Raw genomic sequence first — 21415 nt, forward strand, 5'->3', positions numbered from 1 at the left:
TCCTGCCCGGGGGCCGAGGTGACCTTTGACCTGGCTGGCCTGCCTAGCTACAGCCCTCTCGTTTGTTAGGGGCTTTATCCACTGACAAAGCAGGCAGGAAGTTGGCAGCCACCCAGCAGCCCCATGGGAGGATGACCATCAGCTAGCTCAGCTTACCGCTTATTACAGGATGGCGGGGAGCATGTGTGTTTGTGTGTGTGCGCAGTGGCGTGTGTGTGCCCTTGTGCTTGCATACACTGCATGTTTATAAACCGACTTGTGCATGTGCTGCTTGCATGTTCGACCGTAGCTCTCGATTCATGCACATGTGTAGAAGAGCGACAGAATCAGAGATGTGGCTGACCTTTTTTTTTTTTTTTACGTGCCAGCAATTTTTTACTATGTTAGCTAATGACACGCAAAGAATAAGCCTGGAAGCTACGGACGTCCCTGTCTCCAAGCTAACCCGATCAGCTACGCATGTTAGCAACAATCAGGCAACCTTCCAGCCACTGGACTCAGGGGACCCCAGCACACTTCTCTCTCTCTCCTCCTCCTCCTCCTCTCTGCAGCCTGCTCATCAGAGCGCTCAGAGCAGCTCACTAAAACATTATATCATAAGACACTCCAGTTTCACTCTCGCCACTCCATAAAAGTCAGGTAATTCATACTTCATTTATATACCTTCCCATTAATAAAGCTGATGAACTTTTACTCCTTAAATCTAATGGGCCATTTTGCCGTGACTGCCAGGCGCTTGCCTTTTTTCTCCGTCTCTCTCTATCTGCTCTCTTTTAGAAAGCTAATCCACAGTCACTCAGCCACTGCTCACGTACAGTGTTTTATGGGTGAAGAAAGAAAGAGAAGGATTTGGAGATTTTTTGAGGCTTTTCAGTGACCTCTGCCACGGACAAGCAGTGACACGCACCGTACGGCGGTTCTCTCTTTCTTACCTGGCTCTCTATCTGGGTGCAACACAGGGTCATTGACCTCCGGGCCTAAAGCAAGGCATGATGGCTCCCCAGCTCCGAGGCTGTTGACAAGCGTCTGTGTTCTTTTCAACAACTCGTTGAACCACCACCCCCCCCCACCACCCCTTCCCTTCTCAGGAATGTAACACAACCGCTCACTGAGGTAACCCAAGCCCCTCCCCTCTCCCATCCTTCATTTACAGAAAGAAAAAGAGACAGAGAGAGAGAAAGAGAGTGAAAGCAAGACCAACTGGGGGTGTGAGACAGCTGTCCCCCATCTCCCCCATCTAACTCTTGCTCCCTCTCTATTTCTCTTCCTCTCTTTAGATTTGCTCCTAGCCAACTGCCTGTGGAATAATTAATGATGCAATTGAGCCGAGGAGAGGGCTCTGACCAGCAGGGGCCGTTCCTGAATGCCCGGGTAGCCGTTTTTATGGAAGACCGGAAAATAGAAAGAGGGAACGACACGGAGAGATAGATAGGCAGAGGAAGAGAAAGACATAAAACAGTCAGAGAGTGAGAAAAAGAGATTGTTAATAGTCTGTTCCCCCAACAAGCCTTAACCCGGTCTTTCTCTGTGTTTTCGTCCCCTCTAGTCTAATCCTCCGTCCCCCATCCCCCCTCTCCTCTCCTCCATCCTGATGGCGGGATTGGGGGGCCTGACCTGTCTGGTGATTGATGGTAATGTCTCAGGAAGTCATTTTCCCCGACAGCACCCCGCCGCCTTTCACCAGGCCTGGTGCAGAGGTGAGTCCATCACATGGACGCTTTTAACTCTTTGCTCACTCGCCGCCTCTGACCCATCTATCTCACGCACCCCTCCACAAGGCGCCCTACGCCAACCACCAAAACCCAGAGCCCCCTTTACTTCAGACACCACGGCGGGGGTGAGAAAGTTGGTGACGCAAGATTACAAAAAGTTTGCAGAGCAGTGAAAACAAGGGTATCTTGGCAAAAAAACACAGGCCATCTTGAAGTGGATCTGCCAAGTGGCCCCTAATTCAGGTTGCTGGGGATGGATCCCCACGACTCCATTACTGTCAGCGCTTACCACCTCCATTATGGCAATTAGGACGTGGTTCCAACACTAGGAATGCTTTGCTATGCTCTGGAATTGCTAACATCTGCCGTGTCTCCGCTCCATGTGTCAGAGCAAGAGTTGTCTTTTCTTAAACACACATCTTTTTACAGTCACCCTCTCCACCCTCTCCTCTTTTTTCCTCCCGCTTCTTCAACGCCGCTCTCCACATTTATTTTCTTAATTCGACTCAAACTGTGCCTTAAAGAGATCCCTCTCTGTTTGAGTCCAAATAACCTAAAATGATCCGTGAAGAGCCTCGCGGTTCCCGTTTTCAATAGGCTTCATTAGTTTTTAATATCTAGCCAAGGAACGGAGGGGAAAATGGCATGGAGATAATCAATGGAAAGGGGCTGGTAGCCTATTAATCTCCCCCAAAGGATTGTGGGTTAATACACGCTCTTGCATACGCAAACATGGCTGTGTGGTGAACACATCTGTCTGCCTGGATGGGCTACTTAATGAAACAGCCAGCGTTCGGCTGCTGAGATGGATGTCGTTCCCCCAGTGAAAAATGAGTTCTCTCTCTCCCACTACGCTGAGCCACACATGATAGGGCTCCATTCAATTCACTGGAGACCTGACTGTGTCCCCGCGTGAGAGCAGCTTAAACAATGAGGGTGCCGGGCAGGACAGGCAACGCATGGCCACTGGAGCAAGTCTTCATGGAGATCATATCAGGGAATCCTAATGTGAACAAGAGGCTGACTGATCTGGGAATGAGAGAGAAAGACTAGGAGAGCAGCAGTACAGTAGGCAGATAAAGAAGAACAAGGGAGGGTAGAGATGAAGGCTGAGCCACCTGGGATAGATAAGCAGGCTCAATGTGTCTGAGTGACAGTGTTTGTGTGTGAAAAACTTTTGCTGTGTGTGTGCCAGATTGCATGTGTGTGTATGCATTTACAAGCATTCTCTGCCGGTACATGCTCTCTGCGTGTGTGTGTGTGTATGACAGTGTCGGAGGTGACCCCTGGTCAGGGAGTCCTGTAACAGGAGCTCACCTCCGGTTCTGCGAGCTCTCCTCTCAGTGCGCTAAACAGCCACCTGAAGACAGGATTAGCCATTGTGACCCGGCCCCAGAGGTAACCGAGATACACCTCCGGGGACAGACGTGAAACACACACTGTCACGTGTTGCAGAGACTCGCGGGCCAGGTGGGAGGAGACGGAGGTTAAAAAAAATAGCTGTAAAATGGAAACCGGATGGGACAGGTGGTGGCGGGGATTGTAGGAGCAAACAGGACACCTATAAGAGGATGAATGCAAGCAGGATACAGTATAGTGTCGAGCAAGCTGAGGTGAAGGTGTTAGCGGTGTTTGCTGTTGTCTAGTGAAAACAAAGACTTAGAGCATAAGAGGATTGGGCGACCTAACTCGGCGCCTTGGGGGTAGCTGAGATTTGTGCCTGCGCGGAAATTGACGCCTGTCAGCCTGTCTATGACTCAACTCTGACAGCATGCATGCATGTGTGTTCCTGTGTGCACATACGAGTGTGCGTGCCGCGCTGTGACAAATGAGCTGTGCTTAATTTGCGACTGATTATGCGGGCTGCTGGTGCCCTAAACCCCTTTGAACTTGTAATTGCCCCTGGTTTCAGTAATGAACATTAAGGAGGATTCAGAAACGTGTGGCTAATTACACATTTGCCCCCCTTTTTCATTTCTTCGTCTTCACGCTGGATGAGAAAGAGGAGAAGGAGGAGCAGGAGCAGCAGTAGTAGGAGGATGAGAGCCAAGGAGGAGGTTCTGGGTTGGGAGGCATGCACTGCTGTTGTCGCCCTCTTTATCTAAATAATTGTACAAGCTGGTTTATGGGCTTTAGAGAGGTGCTTTGTGTGTCAGTCGCTGCAGCCCCGGGGATAAAGGGGACTAGCTTTTCCCCATGATCAATATTCAGAGAGATTCACATCTGGAGCCAAGGCCTGCTCTGCTTAGATTTGGATTTATATATATTTATTTTTTTTCTTTTTATTTGATTTTCTTTCTTTGGTTCCCTTCTTCCTCCACCCATCTGCTTTTTCTTATCAGCATGTGGTACAGCTATTTTTTGATACAGGGGTTGCTATCTACCACACATGTGTATAGCCTCCATGATCTTAGGGGATGTGGCTGCAGAGAAATTCAGAAGAGAACGAGGTTGGCTCTATATGGAGAACAGACAGCTCAATATATATGCTAGGCAGAACTGCTCGAGCAATGGAGCATTCTGGGTAAATGGCTGCAGTGCAGGGAGGGTCCGCTGAGGCTGGTGGAGGGGGAAGAATCGGGGGGAAAGGAGCAACAAATTGACCCGCTCAGCCTCGCTCTTTGATGTGGACTGGGTTCTCTCTTAAAAAACCCGTCCATATGTTCAGAGAGGGAAAGAGAGAGGATATCAATAGGGGGAAAAATGAAAAGGTGAGGAAGTAAGGGGGGGAAGAGGTGAGAACAAGAGACATTGCTCCCAGTTATAAGGACCCCACTGTGCTGGAATCCCACTGCCTGCCCCTGGACTGAGCGCCGGGCAAAACAAAAGCATTTGAGAGGACGGGAGGGGAGAGAAATCACACAAAATGGCAGGAGTGGGATTTGGTGCAGCCAGGGTCCCATGACAAACCAAAACAGTGAAACACAAGGTCTGTTTTTGATTTCTACTCCTTCCATCCCTCAACCTTTCTCTCTTTCCTCGCCTCCCTCCCCTTCTTTTAGCACTGGTTTTGCCGTTTCCGCGCTTGTGCTGCTCCTTTTCCCTTTTGCATTATTCTTCTCTTGGTGTGAGATGAATATCAAAGCAACGCCGGGGCAGCTCGGAGGCCTGCAGCAGAATCTCATTGGCCTCAATGGTCCCCAGCATGCAGCAGCCACCGTTCTAGCAGCCACAACCCCGCAATCAACCGTGGGGGGATGAGGCTAGCCTGCAGGGCGGTACCCCTGGAAGGGTAAGGGGTAATTTAAGGAAACTAGCTCTAAGATGTGAAACCAAAATCCTCTTATACATTTTGTTATGAGTAAGATAACCCCAAAAGTGTAGGAAAGGGAAAACGGCGCAGAATCAGCTACCACCATCTTAATAACCTTGGTTTCTCCACCGGGGGCATGTACGCTATCACAGACTACCTCGCGGGGTCCCTTATTACACATGACGTCATTCAGCCCTATTTCCCATACAGTCGGCTCAGCCAGGTCCTCGCCGACGGATGGATCAGTGTTATGACTACAGCAGCAGTGGATTGCGCCGCTGTGCTGAAGGCGGGGAAACGTTGCCGGGGCTGGGGCTCATTCTCAGCGGAGCTTAAAGAGGTCTCCTCAGCTTTGTGCATGTGTGTTCTTGGAGGAGTCTCTCACTGTTCAGAGCTGTGAGTTTATAAATCTGACTGCCCTGTTTTGCTGCGGTCAGGGCATGTGCAGTCACCTCTGCAGGGGTCGGTCAAACTCACGCTGCGCTCCCGGCCTTTCTATGAGGACACCATTGTTGTGAAACGTCTTTTAAAAGAAATGCACACACTCTAACCGCCTTTGTTTTTCCCTTACTGGAGGATATGTCGCAGGTTGCTCTTTTTTTTTTCTTTGGCAAACACTGCGGAGATTCACACAGCTTAATCACCTCCATGCAGCGGGAACATGTCGTAAACAGTCCCTTAGCGAAAGCACTCATTTCTGCTACTTCATTAAACAACCTGCATTAAGATGCAAACAGCAGGAATGAAAATGAACGGGGAGGGAGGAAACACGAGGTAGAGGGAGGAGAAGTGTTGGGGTTATGCAGGTCTCCCTGCATTTCCACATGCACAATAACACAATCTTGTGGATAAACAAGCCTATGGGAATGAAACAGCAAACGGTCTGCTCTTTTCACATGCACACAACTGTATAGTGTATGCAACGTTAATGTGCCATGCTTTATATGTCGGTGGATTCCACGTGGGGTTAGCTGGCTTTGAAGTGGAACTATGACAGATCTGGATTAGGGGGCAAAGTGTAAAGGTCTGATGTCGGAGCATGAAACGAATTAGGGCTCATTACATTCTAATGCAACACTAAACCTCTGGAACGGCTACCTACTATGCCAAAGCGCACTGTAAACAAGGCCTTCGTCGGCGGCAGCTGTGGCACACTAACACTGGGAAATTACCGCAAGATGGCAAAGTTGATGCGGCCCGTCATATAATTATACAGCCTGTGAAAATTGGAAGTCACTGGATCCCCCTTCTAAACTTTCACTCTGTTTTCTTCTCCCTCCCTCTGCAAAAAAAAAAAAAGCATCTTGTTGACATGTAAGGGTAATTTGTTGAAGACATGGAAGGTGAGAGTCTTGTGTGAAATAAAGAATTTCTCAAGTGCCTGAGTGTCTCTCCCTCCCATGGAGGTCTGTCCGTGCTGCGGTAGCCCCTCTGTGGCGGCCCTGCTGGTGGAGAACAGATGGCAGGCTGAGGTGGCTTGTGTCTCTGTTTTCCAGGGTCGCTGAGCAGCCAACATTAGAACACACTGACTACACAATAGCGAGGCACCAACCCCCCTCAAAGATCTCCTTCAGAGTCATTATCAATGACTTTCAGTGACTCCCCGTGCTAAACATCACCAAACTACCCTGTCATATTGTCACTAACGCCTGTTTTGTAAACACGCGCGCACAAAGCAATGGGTGTTGTCACAAAAGTAATGTGATGACTCTTTTTCCTCGCGTCTCCCACTGATAGTCACACATTCGGGCAGCGGCGGTGAACCAAACTGTCGCCTGGGTTGCTACGGGTGACTGGAGAGCTGACTTTTGGGCTCTGAGGCAAACGAGCACATGACAGATTAGTGTGTGGGCCTCCTCCAGGCTTCCACCTCTGTGACCCTTAGGAGCCCCCTCTTTACCCCCTCCTCACCCTTGCTCTTACTCCTAAACCCCCCCGCCCCACCCCCCCTCCTTCTGCTTTGTGTCCACCCTCTCTTCATCCAAACTCACACAACAAGCCAAGGAGGTGAAAAGCAAACAGATTTTCAAAGCACGTCACTGACACATAGTTGCTTCTTTATGATATTTATGGCTTTTAAAAAGTTCATTTTTCAAACAAATCGACAACGTAAGTGCACTTTTTTTTTTTTTTAAAGACAATGCCATGCACACTGGAAAGACAAAGTGGCACCAGCAACTACGGAGTAAACAGCTTTCAGCAGTTCGGTGTAAAAGGAGAAAGGGCTTCAAACTGTTTGCAGATGTGTGTCTCCACCAGTTAAATGCTACTTGTCCTGGAACAACACACACAAGGATTAGAAGGACTAGAGGAGCTTAAACAAAACTGGGGATCCTACAGAGCTGACTGTTTAGTCTACTCAACAGACGTGCCCTCTCTTTTTGAGGGATGGACTTGTACGCTTGTTTATCGCATGGGACAAACATCCGTTGCCAGGGTTTGGCCCTGCCTGCGCCCATGTCTTGTGAATGACCCTAGCTGGCTCTTTTATGTGCGTCTATAAAGGGCGGTCGAGAGAGCGGCGAGGAGGGCTCGACCTGACGATGACACCCTGTTGTCATGGAGACTAATGCTATGTTGGGCTTGGATTGGGAGTGGGTGGAGGTGGGGGAGCCACTGTCACTAGTGTCTAATGATGTTTGCAGCACAATGCACTCATCTCCTCACAACGTGTGATCTGTCCTCACTCTGCTTGTATTAACAGGGCATCTTTTGAGCTCTGCTGCCAGTGTTCTTCCAGGTATATTTGCATTTTTATCAATTCAGCCAAAAACTGTTTCAATACTTCTATTGCTGTTACACTTGGGGGGAATAAAAGACGACAACTGGTGCCTTCAAATGGGGTCATGGTTACCGTGTTCACGAGAACAGTCCATATGAACGCCCCCCTCTTGTGGTATTCACGACCTCGTAAGTGGAAAGTTTCTGAAAGTTCACGAGTTGGGACGCGTTTGTTGACGTTGTCAGAAATGGCGGAGGTCATGGAAGTTAATTTTTCGGCGCATAATAAGTGAATATATTGTAATTTAAGTCGTATATTGTAATTCTTCATATTTTATAATAGGTCTGAGGAAAATGTTGATATTCCCAATGGCCTCATCTTTTTCCTCTTCGCATTTCCTGCATTATATTACCCACTTGCTAGCTTCTGTGGCTTCTAGACGCCGTCGCTACGCAGCGGTGTTCTCGCGTCTTAACCACTTGAACGCCAAGCATATCGTGTACACGACTTCCCGTGTTGTAAATATGAGCTCACGAGTTTCATTTGAAGGCACCAAATGTATTGTACTAATAACTTCATCTAAATACCATCTAATCACACGTAAGCATTTCTCATCTGAACACACAGTTCTACTGCTCACAGTCCAAGGACTCTCCAAATGACCGAGGGATATATCACTTCCCTTTCAAGGAGCCCAGGGGACCAATACACCTGGCTTAGCAGCTTAACAGAAATTTCCCCAAACACCCAGGCCAAAGGGTGGCCCGGCACAAAACCTGAGACGCTTGATGCTTGAGAGGGCTACCTCCTTACTCATCTGACTGACCACTCTCCCCCTCCTCTGGCTCAATAACCTCCCTCCTTTCTAGCTCACACGGACACACGTGTGCCAACCCTGGTTTGCTCCCGAGGTCCCCTATTTATTTTCATAGGTGTTTGAGGGTTTACACTAGTCAAAAGACAAGGCCAGAGCCCAGAGTGGTATCTTTGTATCTGAGTGCTTCCTGTTTTCATTGCGAGGCCGACCCTTGTCTTTACAGGGGTGAGTGAGGGCTAGCAGGGGGCTAGCAGGGGGTGAGAGGAAAGGAAGGCCAGGGGCGCCAAGGGGCTAATTGTAGATTTTAGAGTTTGCTTTGGCCAAAAAAAAAGGGCATCACCTTGTGCAACAGTTAGAAAAAAACTCCCATCACTGCCTCTCTATTCCTCTTTTCACTTCTCCTCCTCTATCTACATACCCTCCTGAATTTTGTAGTCCACGCTTTTGAAGTGCAGAAGAACATTTTACCCCTAACAGTGAAGTTTACCTTTCTGATAACATAATCTCCCTGTAGTATTGAAAAGCTTATACCAACAGTCTGGGATTTTCCTTCCCCTAATGTGGCTGGAAGACATCCAGAAACTCCTGGGGAGGGAGGGGGGGGGTATTAGAGAGAGAGAGAAAGAGAGTGGGAGGAGGGAGGATAGAAGGAGGGAGCGGTGAGACAGTCTGACCCTCTTCTGCCAGCTAACACCAGCTGATCTGTCCTGCCGTTTGCCAATTACATATGGGGCATTTAAGGTTGCCAGCTCACGTGCTCTACATGTGCATATGGACGCACTAAACACAAAAGAGGTCAGGGTTATCACAGCTTCTCCGCAGAGTAATTGTGCATATTTTGCGAGATCTCCATGGCGCCAAAACACTTATTTTCCCCTCAGCTGGAATGTCGGCACGGTAGGGTTGATGGTTACTTTCTATACGTGAAGAAAACCATCTTGTGATTTCTCCCAAGAGAGTGTGAGGTCAGAGCGAAGCAAGGGAGGGAGGGAGGGAGAGGGCAATTTTGTTATACTGAATCCAAAAGCCAACAGTTGTTACTATTGGCCTGTGTTGTTTTTCTGTGTGTGAGGGGGGGGTCCTGTCCTTTTGAGCTTTTCAGAGGATGTGACAATAGCTGGATGTTGAGAACATATGTAGAGAGACCCCTGTGGCTCATAGAAGAGGAGCTCCATGCTGGCCCCGCAGTTTGAGGAAAATACAAGGCCGCTCCTTTCACTCCTCACCCCTCAGTTAATGAATGCATGAATGGCAGAATGCCGCTATAGGCCATTCAGGGGCCAAAGTCCCCAAGAATTCACCCTTGCACAAACGCATCCAGCAATGGCAAATACATTTGCTTAACAAATTAAAAGAAAGGAGAATGGCTAATGGGTGTGTGTGTGTGAGAGAGAGAGTTTATGGGTGGGAGAATTGGATGGTGAGAAGGGGGATAATTCAATTAGTCCTCTTCCTCAGTAGAGAAATGAAGGCAGGTTAAAAGGGAGGGATTATTATTTGTACAAGACTGGCCAGGGCTCTGCACAAAAGAAACAAATAAAGATTGGAGAGAACATCTACAAGCAGGGGATGTGATAAAGGAGAGAGGGACAGAGAGAAAGAGGGCCTTGAAAGCTCGGCTCTGTCTGAATTAACCAGCTCTCTGAAAAATGCGCCTGTGCCCAACATTGGGCTTCTCCCTCCCTCCTTTCCTTTCCATTCTTTCAATTCAATTTTAAAACAATTCTAAAGAAAATTGGTGGCGACTCGTCCAAAAAAGCTCTGTATGCGTCATTCTGTCTTTCTCTCTACATCTTTTGCAGATGGGAGCGCTGAAACGATGAAAAGATGCCAAAATCATGAGAATTTGTTTCGTATTTTTTGAGTATATGAACGCGTGCATTCAGTAAAAACACGAATACAGTAAATTCAAATTCAATAAAACATTTCGCCTTTGTTGTTTGTCCCTGTCATACACAAACAAGGCATCCTACTCCAAGCTCAGGGGAGTAAAAAAGGACCTTAAGCAACAAACCAAAAAAAAGAAAAGAAGAAGTTGATCCTCCCTCCCGCCCTCAGCCTCTGAATGAAGCCCGGTCTGTACGGTTTGGCGAGAGGTCTCCAGTCAGGGAGCGATGGAGCCGCGAACAGCTGTGAAGTCATTTTGATAATGATGAGAATAATAAGCATGCAGACTGGCGTGGTGGAGCCGCTAAGGCCTGCGAGGCTCAGGGCTTTGCTGTTGCAGCTTCACTGCTCCTGAATAGATAAAAGTGATTAAAGCACTCCTGATTATCCCTGACCAATATGTAATGGATTTACAGCCCTTTCAATTAGGCCGTATTTGCTGGCCACACATTACTTGGGATTTTGGTTAGGTAATCAGGGTACAGGGGCTTTGGTGAGGGGGTAGGTGGGGTGGAGGGGATCTGGGTGCACGGGGGCCGCCTGACCCTCTTAAATGTGTGGATGATCCATAAGGCTGAACTCCAAACTAAGACTCTTCTACTTTCTCTCTATCTTCTTCTTTTACTTCCCCCTTTCCCCTACATTGTCCCTTCCATCTCTGGGACAAGGAGCCACGTGCTCCGAGAGCAGCTTATGTGTCCTGGCGTGGCCACCTCCTCCTGAAATCTGACCTGTGTTGCAAAATCAATACAGCCTGATGTTCTGATAATGTCCTGACATTAGCGAGGGTGGGGGGACATGTGGTCCGTCCACTCGTACATGACACGCACCGGCAGACAGACTGACACGTACAGAAAACAGCTAAGCAAAGAGTATTTCATCATTTTAACCAAGTGTGTTTGTTACTGTTGCATTTGAATATTTAACCCGAGCCGTGTGACATCACTGTGTTTTATTGAAGTGAATGAGCCAATGTCAGAGCTGTCTGGCAAACAAACAATTTCCTCTTAGCTATGGAAGAGAAACATATTAGCATGTACTATCTCAACCTCAAACAGAATGTCATCAAGTCAACCGGATTATAAAAATGTGAGATTCCAATAAAAAAACTGCATTTTTAAAGACATAATATAGCTGTGGGCCTAGAAATGTGTACCCATAATAAGCATCTATACACCTACACAGGAGTTACTGTGAAAAATAACAAAAAATGTTTGATTTCAAGTGATCAGATTTCAAAAATCAATGTACTCAACTGAAATCTTTACACGCTCTCTCCAGTAACAACCACTCAATCTCTAAATCTGCCCCAGAAAAACATTCTTCTTCAGGCCAAACAAACAGTGCATCTCATATTGGAGTAAATGTCATGGATTGTTGAGCCATCTCCCTCTTACTCTGTCTGTGCTGAGCACAGTAAACAGTCCAAACTGATTAGATTGACCTGGTCACAGTGTCCGTCTGACAGGTGGCTGACAGGTGAGCATCACAGCGCAAGCCGTCACTCGCTTCCTCAGTATAACGACTATGTGACAGGCGTGTGAGTGTGTGTGTGTGGGCTATTTTCATACACGTGTACGTCCAAAAAAAAAAGTCATGGCTGTGCTTACCGTGAGATGCTGGAACAGCCACGCCCTCATGATGTTAGTGGCCACCTTGGGGAAAATGCCACGCTTTTTCTGCCTCTTCTTATCCTTGTCTGGATCGTCATCGTCTCCTGTGCCAGGCGATGCAACGCTGTTGTCTAAGCCATCTCCTGGACGGAAACCAAACCCGGGGTTAAATAACATCCCAGGCTACACCAAATGACTCAGAATACAACAAAAAATAAAATCCTGATCTCAAAACTCTCAGAGCTGAAACAGTCAAAGCTGCAAAGCCGAGTTTAGGGCTTATGAAAAATGGATAAACGGACAAATACCACAGATACGGAGGAATTCAAAAAGCACTGCACTGAGGCCTGGAGAAACGCGCAGCAAAGCCGGTGTTGTGTAGTGAAGATGTGGAGGTGGGGGGGATTTAGATGGCCTTAGAGGAGGGCCTGTACAGCGAGTGAGGGGTTTACACAGAGGCCTAGCAGAGTTGTTCTATACCCCAGAGCACGAGAGAGGGGAATAGGGGTTAATGACTGTAATGTTATGGTTGGACGCTGAAACACTGGGTTCCTCATTCCACTTCTCCAGTAGGAGGAGGAGGAGGAAAGGGGAAATGACAAAAAAAGAAGGACAAGGAGCCTTCAAGTACAGTAGAGGCTCGGACTCATGTCATTAATTCAATTAAATTTGCATGCTTGACATGATGTAGAGCATTTTTTTTCATCGTTTGAAGAGAGCCAAAGGGGACATATGCAGACATGTACAGTACATTCATGTTGCGTGCACAGACACACACTCACATACAAACAAAAACTCAAAGGAGTTGATAATTCGCGGCATCCAGTGGGAAGACGCATGAGTATTAAAGTAGGGATGTGATTTGGGGTGGTTCATTGTTGCACTTCGATGCACATAATGGACTCGTCTGCAAACCCCCCCCCCGACCCCACCCCGAGCCCCGGCTCGCTCAGTCCTCCTCTCTCGCTCCCTTCCCTCGCAGCAACCCCTCCCCATTCCGCCACAAGATTAGCATGACAGGCCAGCGGCGGCTTCGCCTGCATTAATGTCCGTCAGCGTTTGATTTCAAGAGGAAAACATGCATGCAACCCAGGCACGATTTCTCCTTTAAATCGAAGTTTCCATCTTTGTCCCCTTGCCTTTTTTCTTGTTCCTCTTCCCCGGCATTAATTGTGCATTAGCAAAAATGATTTACTTTTAACAGTCATAGTTATTTTTTCTTGCCCCCAGGCACAAATGCCTTGAAAGCCTTCCTTGAGGGCATCTAAATTATGTATCTGAAAAACTCCTCCACTAAGGCAGAGAAGGACCCTGACATTCTCAAAATCCAGACTCGCATGTCTTCCTGTTTTTAGGGAGGCATCAATCACAACCACCTATACAAGCCTTAATCTCGCATAAATATTTGAACTAATAACATTAAAAAGGGGGAAAGAAAAAGGATCCGACTGGTGGTGTAATCAAATGCAAAATAAATGAAGACTACAAGGACAGGAGGGGCCCTCACTTCTGACTACTTTCCCCCACTTTCTTTTTCCTCCCCCTTGCTTTTCCCCTCTCTTTTCTTCTCTCTCTGTCTTTCTTTTCTTTCTGTGCACAGTGTTTTCCTTCCACATCATTAGCGCGGAGCCACACGAAAGAGGAAAACAGAGAAGTGCCGACTTTGCGCTCCCTGTGTGAAGTTAAAGAAGCAACAGCCCCTCTGAAGGACATATGGGAACGGGGACACAGACTAGAGGGTGTTGTAATTGTAGAATGGGCATTCATTAGTGGGCAAATGCCGTAAATCCCAGGCTAAGTACGAATCCTTGTTCAGGAAAGCCTAAAACAATAAACTTTAGTCTGGCCGTAGCCCTACCCTGACTGTGAGGGGCTTCCTGAGAAATGCGACCCAGACGGAAGTCAAGTCGAACTCCCCCAGTTTGCTTCCAAACTTCAATAACAACAACTAGTGAGCTGTGAATTTTAACCACCCTCCCCTTGTTTCTGCGCTTTTGAGCTCCACTGAATAACGTTGATACACAGTTTGGTTGTTTGTTTGTGTGCCGCTAGGTTTTGTGTTGATTTTTCGAGCAAGTCTCCAAATCCCTCTCCCGCTGTGAGCAGTCAGGCTCATCCAATGGAACCACACAGTGGCCAAAAGGCTGGCAGATTAATTTTATTGACGTTTCCATTTTCACTGCAATGCGATAGCTTCCCCCCTGGCCAGGGCCAGAGCGACCCGTGCGTATTTACAGACTGACCTGTCACTTCATTACCCAGCATGCTCGCTGCCTCCTGCCCTAGCCCGCGAGGGTGAAACCGGACTCCGAGGCCTTTCAGCTCCTCTCTCCCTCTGTCTTTCTCTCACATGCACATGGCTACTGTCATGTGTGTGCAGATCGGACATGTGGCGTTCAAGCACACGTTTTGGGTTCAGTACTAATAGTTGTTTTGAACTTTCTGTGTATATATACGTGCAGAAATATTCTTAATAGAGGAGAATAAAGTGTGGACAGAGGGTGAAAAAGAAAGAAAGAAGAGGAACAAGAAGAAGCAGGGGAAGAAAAGAAGGAGTAGAAAAAGAATAAAGAAGACCCAACTTGCACAACCTCATTACATCTAAAGGAGAGCTGGTGCTTTGCATCCACCCCCACTCTTTTCTTATGAGCGAGAGAAGGAACGCTGCAGGGCAAATTGTCCCAAACGCTAATGGCTTCTGACTGTTCCCTGGCAACTCTGCCATTCTAACCTGTGTGGATGTGCACTCTGAAAAAAAAAAAAATAGGGAAAGAAAAAAAAAAAAGTGCAGGGCAGAGCAGGGGGAAGCGTCCCATCATCTGGCCATGTGACACAGATGGGGGTTGGCTATTAGGAGGCAGCCGAAAGGCCTAGGGGAGCCGAGGTGCTGGAGTGTAGCCCCAGGCACTTTTGGAAAAGCAGCGCCCTTGGAGACGGAAAAAAGACAGCCCCCCCCTCCTCCTCCTCTCTCCCACTCTCTCCCCAGTCTCTGTCTGTCTTCCCTCGCTCTTTTCCTCCTTCTCTCCTTCTCCCTCACCCAATATCTTGACCCAAAGTGCTTGCAATGAAAGTTTGTGCCTATTTTCATACGGGCACAGAAACCGAGGAGGTGTAATCAGGCTAGATGGAAGACAATGACCAGACGCAACGAGGGCGAGCGAGTGAATGAAAACACTGGCAAACAAACAAGCACACAAGTCCAAGAGCGCATTACGCTCACATACATTCCCTCTCTCTCATCACCAGTGGGTGGTTATTAAAAATGCATTCAGATATATCTCCCTGTGAGTAAATTGGTCTCAGGGCTGAGCTCATTAAGGGGTTGGGAAAGGACTGTAAACACACTGCAACTCTGCTTATCTAATGTTGGCACATTCAGGGTCGCTTCAGGATTTCTTGCACAAAGAAACTGGTTGAGCACAAAGTGTCCTACAGTGTCTGCGGAGAGTTAAGGGGGAATTCAGGGGAGTCCTAATGACTCTAGAGATCGTGCTTCATGTCTAGGAGGCACCCTGCCCCTCAGGGAGCCACTGAGGTCTAGTCAGCCCTGGAAGCATTATGGAAATGGCTGCGAGTAACACGTATTGCGGCACCATCAGTACGCCCTCCCTTTGCTGCTCTACCATTCCGATATACCCCTTGCATGAATGAATAATGACTTGTCAATAGTTGGAGAATATTCAAAACTCAGTCATGGTTAGTTATCAAATAACACTCCAGACTTATTGGTCCCTGTACTATTAATACACCTCCTGAAGACAAGACTTTAGATGTTGTGTGTGTGTATTATTCTAAAGGCTGCGCGGTGATTTTGCTCTGGGAGGCCCCGGCATTTGTTTCAGGGTAATGAAGCAAAGAGTGTAGAGGCAGTGGCTTATGGAAGCTGTGGTTAAAGTGACTAATTACAACAGACCCCCCACAACCCCCTGTCAGACCAAACTAGTCAGGCATGTTCACCCGACCTCACCCAAATGAGGAGAAGAGAGAAAGTTAGAAGGAAAGAGGAGTAGACGGGGAACAGAAGCTAAGAGGTTTCTTGTAGCGGGGAGCTCCTTTGGCCTACCTTAGCACGCCATAGTGACCCTCCAACCCTCCCTCCTATTACACCACCTCTAGCCCTGCAGGCTTGGCCGCGGAGAATGAAGAGAAAAGAAGAGGGGGATTTAGAGCCTCCCTTTTCCCTCTTTTTCTCCTCAACTTTTCAGCCAACATAAGCGGCGTTTAGCACATTCAGTCCCCCCAAATGGCAGCGAATGGGAGAAGCAGTGGGGGCTCCTCTTTTGTCCGTCTGGTTACCCCTTTTATTTACTCTGGATTTACGAAGGGGTCTTTGCCGGCTCTGGGACCACATGCTCTTGACGCACACACAATCTCTCTCACACACAAACACGTAGAGGCTCTATTCACACTAGCGGAATGGCCGGCCCTCTGTTGCTCTGTGCCGACTGGGGGGATTACAGGTCTTCTGGCTGGAACCGCGTGCTAGCAATATGCTTCACGTAACATACAACACGGACGAGTGCTAACGAGTAGAACGTAATCCCTTTAATGATAAAACACACACACTCGAGCGTCCCAATTTTCTAACAGCGAAGTAACCCATCGGTGTTGGTTGTGTGTCCTTGTGTGACCACACGCCATATGGTTTACTGCGCTCATTCAGATCCATACAGTAGATGAGGGCTCTAAACGGAACTGTTTTAGTGCGGCTGCACCACTGCAGCCAGTGTTTTACGCTGATTATTTCCTGATCTGTGCTTAAACAAGCAGCAGCCCCTTGCACTGGACCATAAAACAACAGCTTAGTAAACAGCAAGCATGCTGACAAATTGGTAGCGGCTCAGGCCGGAGTCATTAACAGCCCTAAAACCTGTCAGAGCAATTACAACAAACTCTCTCCTTCAGCAAGTCTCCCTGCCAAACTCAGATGTCACTACCCGCCTCCTCTTTACCGCCCTCCCTCTCTTACCGCCAGGACACCGGCTAAAAGGTGAAGGAGAGAGGACTGCCACGCTCTCCTCCAACAGCCATGACACCCGGGTAGAGAACGAGGACAAACCTCCATCTCAAACACAGCTGTATCTGCATCCTGAGTGCAACGACTGAGTGGTTCCTTTTGCATGAGAAGTAATGCGTAGTTGTCTCCCCCCAAAAACACATCATTAAGTGTTCCCTTAAATGAAGTGGAATAAGAGCTTCTAATTAGATGGGGTTTTTTTCTACGTGTGGGGAAGCGAGGCAGTCAGGCAGTAAGAAAGGCAGGGAGGGAAGGAAGGAGGGAGGGCGGCGGGGGAGGGGGGGTAGTTGCTCAACAACTCCTGTACCTCCCTCCCTTCTCCGCCCCTTCTCTAAGCCCCCTAACCCTGCCATCAGGCAGATATCTCTCTGTCATCCCTGGAATGCTGGAGATAACTATCGCCTCTCCACCGATACAAGGCCTCTCTCCTCTCACAGGCGCAGCGTTGACCCCACTGTGCACATCCCTACCATAGAGGGCGAGGTTGAAGTGGAGGGAGCACAGAGAAAAGGGAGGGGAGGGGTGAGGGTTGGAGGTAAAACTTGTTTTTTAACGGGCTATTTTACCTTTTAATACAAAATAAGGGCTGGAGCGAAGCCACCCTCCCCTTTCAGCTGCTCCCCTGGAGCCAAAGAAGAGTAGTTCGTCCAGAAGGGAGAGGGAGGAGGGGGGGCTGCCTGGTTACTGCCTTTTCTCCAGAGTCACTGCCTAGAACTCTCTTGATCTTTTCATAAGATTATCATCTGCCAAAACCCTAAAATTTAGCACAAAGTATGCGCTTTATCCAAGGCTTTATACTGGACTAATTATCAGTGCGATTAACCTTCTATCTGCAACAACAATTTTCTTATTACACCATAAATTGGGACTTTTAGGGTTGCACAATGACTGCTAATGCCTCCTGGGATTTTGATTTGTTTCCCCTGTACATATATATGTGTATATGAACACTACTTTTACACAGATGTGGAGTATGTATAAAAGGTTGCATGTCAGCTGAGACAACACGCTGCCATCTAAAGAGGGCTTTATTTGAGGAAGGAAAAAAAAGGGCCCAAAGAAAAGAGATGGAATAAAGATGTATAAAAGAAAGGAGGCAGGCTGTTGCAGATGTCAGGACCCAATTTGCATGAATGGCAAAGGGCTAAATTGCAGGGGATGGGGGAGCTACCCTCCACCCCCCTCACCCCGCTCTTTTTGGGGGAACTAAAAGGGAGCTGTGATGCCCATGACTGCTCCTCACTCAGCAGACAGGGATCAGTGGCTAATGAAGGGCTTTGGGTCTCCACCAGACATTTCACACTCTCTGCCTCCCTGACAACTCCACCCCGCTTCCCCCTGCACTCCAACACTATACCGCTGCTCTTCCCTTAAATTTCAAAATCGAACGGGACTAATTGGTCTCACAGGTAATCGTGGTTCATCCCTTGTTTCTTGATAAACAAATGTACAAACCTGCCAATGCACCTGTCTACCCAGACTTTGTCCTTCTTTTATCCCTTACTTAATACGGTACAATGGAGCTATTCTTGTTCTTAGTGGTTGAAATTGCACATATTGACGCTGCTCCCTCTATAATTTACGATTGTTACCGTAGAAAAAAAAAGGCTGGGTGCCCACAGAGAAAAATACCTTAATCCTTAGGTTTGATGCCGCATCAAATATTAAAGAATAGGTATTTCCCAAAAGCAAGTGGGGCTATGTTGAATTGAAGCATGATCATTAGCAAAACAAGCTGCTTCCACACTTTTTTGCTTTTGTAAAAACGACTAAGTTGCTCTACTTTGGAATGATAATGTAGTGAAAGCAGGGGAGACGAGACAAGAAGAGCAAAAGCAAAACAAAGAGACGGAGAGCACGCAATCGCATCATATGGATCCGTCTGCGAGTGAAGAAATGGCTTTACAATCCCCGCCAGGAACTATTGCATATCAAAGTCTTCCACCTAAACCACCAGAAAAAGCAGCTGTGTGTTGGCTGCCAGTTTTAACAGAGTGTGGTTTCGTGATTCAGAACAGCTTATGCTGTTTGAGGCAATGTATGACAACAGCATCAGCGGTGATTCTCTACCCTCAATTACAATTCAAAACCAAACAAACAAACTCCTTGTTTTTATACCGAGAGAGTGGATTTATTGCAGACATCTTTGCCACACCTGATGACAGTGGCATCAAAGTAGAGTTTAGCAGAGATGGGGGGTTTCTACACAGAGCTGGGGGGGGTTGGTGGAGTAAATGGATTAAAAGGTTTATAAATCAACAAGTCAACCATCAGATTGTAGCCTCTGCTCAGCAGCCCTCTCATCAGCCAAATGCCATGAAGTTTTTTTTTCTCCTCGCTCTCTTTTTTTTTTTTTCACACAAATGTCCTGGAGGCAGGGAACAAAGCGAGCAGAACTGATTACTGTGCTGCTGCCCCGCTCCGCCAGTCTAAACTCTGTTTGGCTTCCTAATGAGCTCACTAAAAACCCAATTCATCACCCATAACCCCTTCTCAACCTGCCTTGAAATCCCCCATTATGTGGGAGTCAAGGACAGTCCGTTTACAGGCTTTGGGCTGGGGTCAAGGGCTGTGAGGGGTGGATGGCAGTGGTCGTGGCAACAGCGCGGCCAAGGTTATTGTGACACAAGGGGATACTCCCTATGTGGCTTGTCTGTATCTAAATGTGTTCACCACACGCCAGTCATTTCCAACCATCTTCTTCTCCTTTGATTGTCATTGAGCTTTTATAGAAAAAATATATTTATTTTTACTAGGGCTGTCCTAAGTTAACGCAGTAATAACAAGTTAACGCACGTTTTAATGCCTAGAGTGAAGATACTGGTATCATATGAAACTAGAAAACCTAAGGAATCCATTGGTACCAACCATACTAGCTTGTCGCGAAGGAAGCTAAATAACGCTCCAAATTTACGCTAAATTTAGGTGAGGGAAAACTGGCATGGCCATTTTCAAAGGGGTCCCTTGACCTCTGACCTCAAGATATGTGAATGAAAATGGGTTCTACGGGTACCCACGAGTCTCCCCTTTACAGACATGTGCACTTTATGATAATCACATGCAGTTTGGGGCAAGTCATAGTCAAGTCAGCACACTGACACACTGACAGCCGTTGTTGCCTGTTGGGCTGCAGTTTGACATGTTATGATTTGAGCATCTTGTTTTAAGCTAAATGCAGTACCTGTGAGGGTTTCTGGATAATATTTGTCATTGTTTTGTGTTATTAATTGATTTCAAATAATAAATATATACATACATTTGCATAAATCAAGCATATTTGTCCACTCTCATGTTGATATGAGTATTAAATACTTGATAAATCTCCCTTTAAGGTACATTTTGAACAGATAAAAAATGTGCGATTAATTTGCGATTAACTATGGACAATCATGCGATTAATCAAGATAAAATAATTTAATCGATTGACAGCTCTAATTTTTACTATCTGAGCATTGTGTGTTGTTTTTTTTACGCCCTACACTAACCTCCCCCTTCCCTTATGCCCCCCTCTTTGCGTAACACCAGCGGTGTCCCAGCCTGAGCGGAGGAATGTCCGGCTTGATGGCTGCAGCAGCGGGAATGTCCCGTTCCAGTCAGCGTTCGCACCAGAGATTTCAAGTTTAATACCCCTTCGTCCCATCCCCGCAAAGACAGGAATTTGGTGGGAAGGGAATGTAGCACAGGGGGGGGGGGGAGTAGAATACAGTTGGTCTATTAAGGATGGGGCAAAAAAAGGGAAGAGGGAAAAATGTAAAAAAGAGAGAATATTGTAGGTAGATGACAACCAGCTGAGAAGGTAGGAAATGGAGTGAAAAGAAAAAGAAGGGAAGGAAAATATCTTGATGAGGAGGTAGAGGAGAGGAACTGGGTGTTGGTTGGAAGGGGGGGTCAGTAACGGAGAGGTGGAGGAGGAGGAGGACGGCGAAGGGTTGGGGTAAACTCCCACAGTTCCTCATTACATGGAGCTGAAATGATCCTCCTGACACCTGAGCTGTAACCAAGAGATTACAGAATTGATGAATCCTTGGTTTAAAATGCAGCTGTTTTATTCTGCTTTAGTAATTAATTCTTTTTCCGATAGTGTATTGATTAAGCGTAGCCCCTGATAAAGTTCAAACTGAGAGAGATCCCTCCGGGGGCTTTGGCTTGGCCTACTCTGGAGAGTCAATGAAAACTTCCTCCCTCCACCTGCATCTCTCTCTCTCTCTCTGTCAGCGCAGTTTACCCTCATAAATTAGTCAGATCTGTGAGGAGTGAGGATCTGGCGTAGCTGATACTCGCTTTGTCTGCCCTACTGCTGATACAATTCTCTGTTATTTTTATACTATACACAAATGCAGATGCCTTTATTGACGAAACACCAAAACGTTAATCTGAAGAGGCTTTTTTTTTCT

The 21415-nt window shown here is 47.3% G+C and overlaps 1 protein-coding gene across 9 annotated transcripts in view; it reads right to left on the reverse strand.

The window, feature by feature from the left end:
• Positions 1 to 21415, reverse strand: part of meis2a (Meis homeobox 2a) — a 201334-nt gene that overhangs the window by 35792 nt on the left and 144127 nt on the right. For 8 of the 9 annotated variants that reach the window (XM_037796591.1, XM_037796587.1, XM_037796590.1 and 5 more), the window contains one exon: positions 12002 to 12147. In XM_037796591.1, coding sequence (XP_037652519.1) covers positions 12002 to 12147 — 146 coding nt within the window. The remainder of the gene's footprint in view (positions 1 to 12001; positions 12148 to 21415) is intronic. The other variant, XM_037796588.1, reaches the window with a different exon arrangement.

The sequence above is a fragment of the Sebastes umbrosus genome, chromosome 16 (genome assembly GCF_015220745.1).
Source record: "Sebastes umbrosus isolate fSebUmb1 chromosome 16, fSebUmb1.pri, whole genome shotgun sequence".
NCBI lineage: Eukaryota > Metazoa > Chordata > Actinopteri > Perciformes > Sebastidae > Sebastes > Sebastes umbrosus.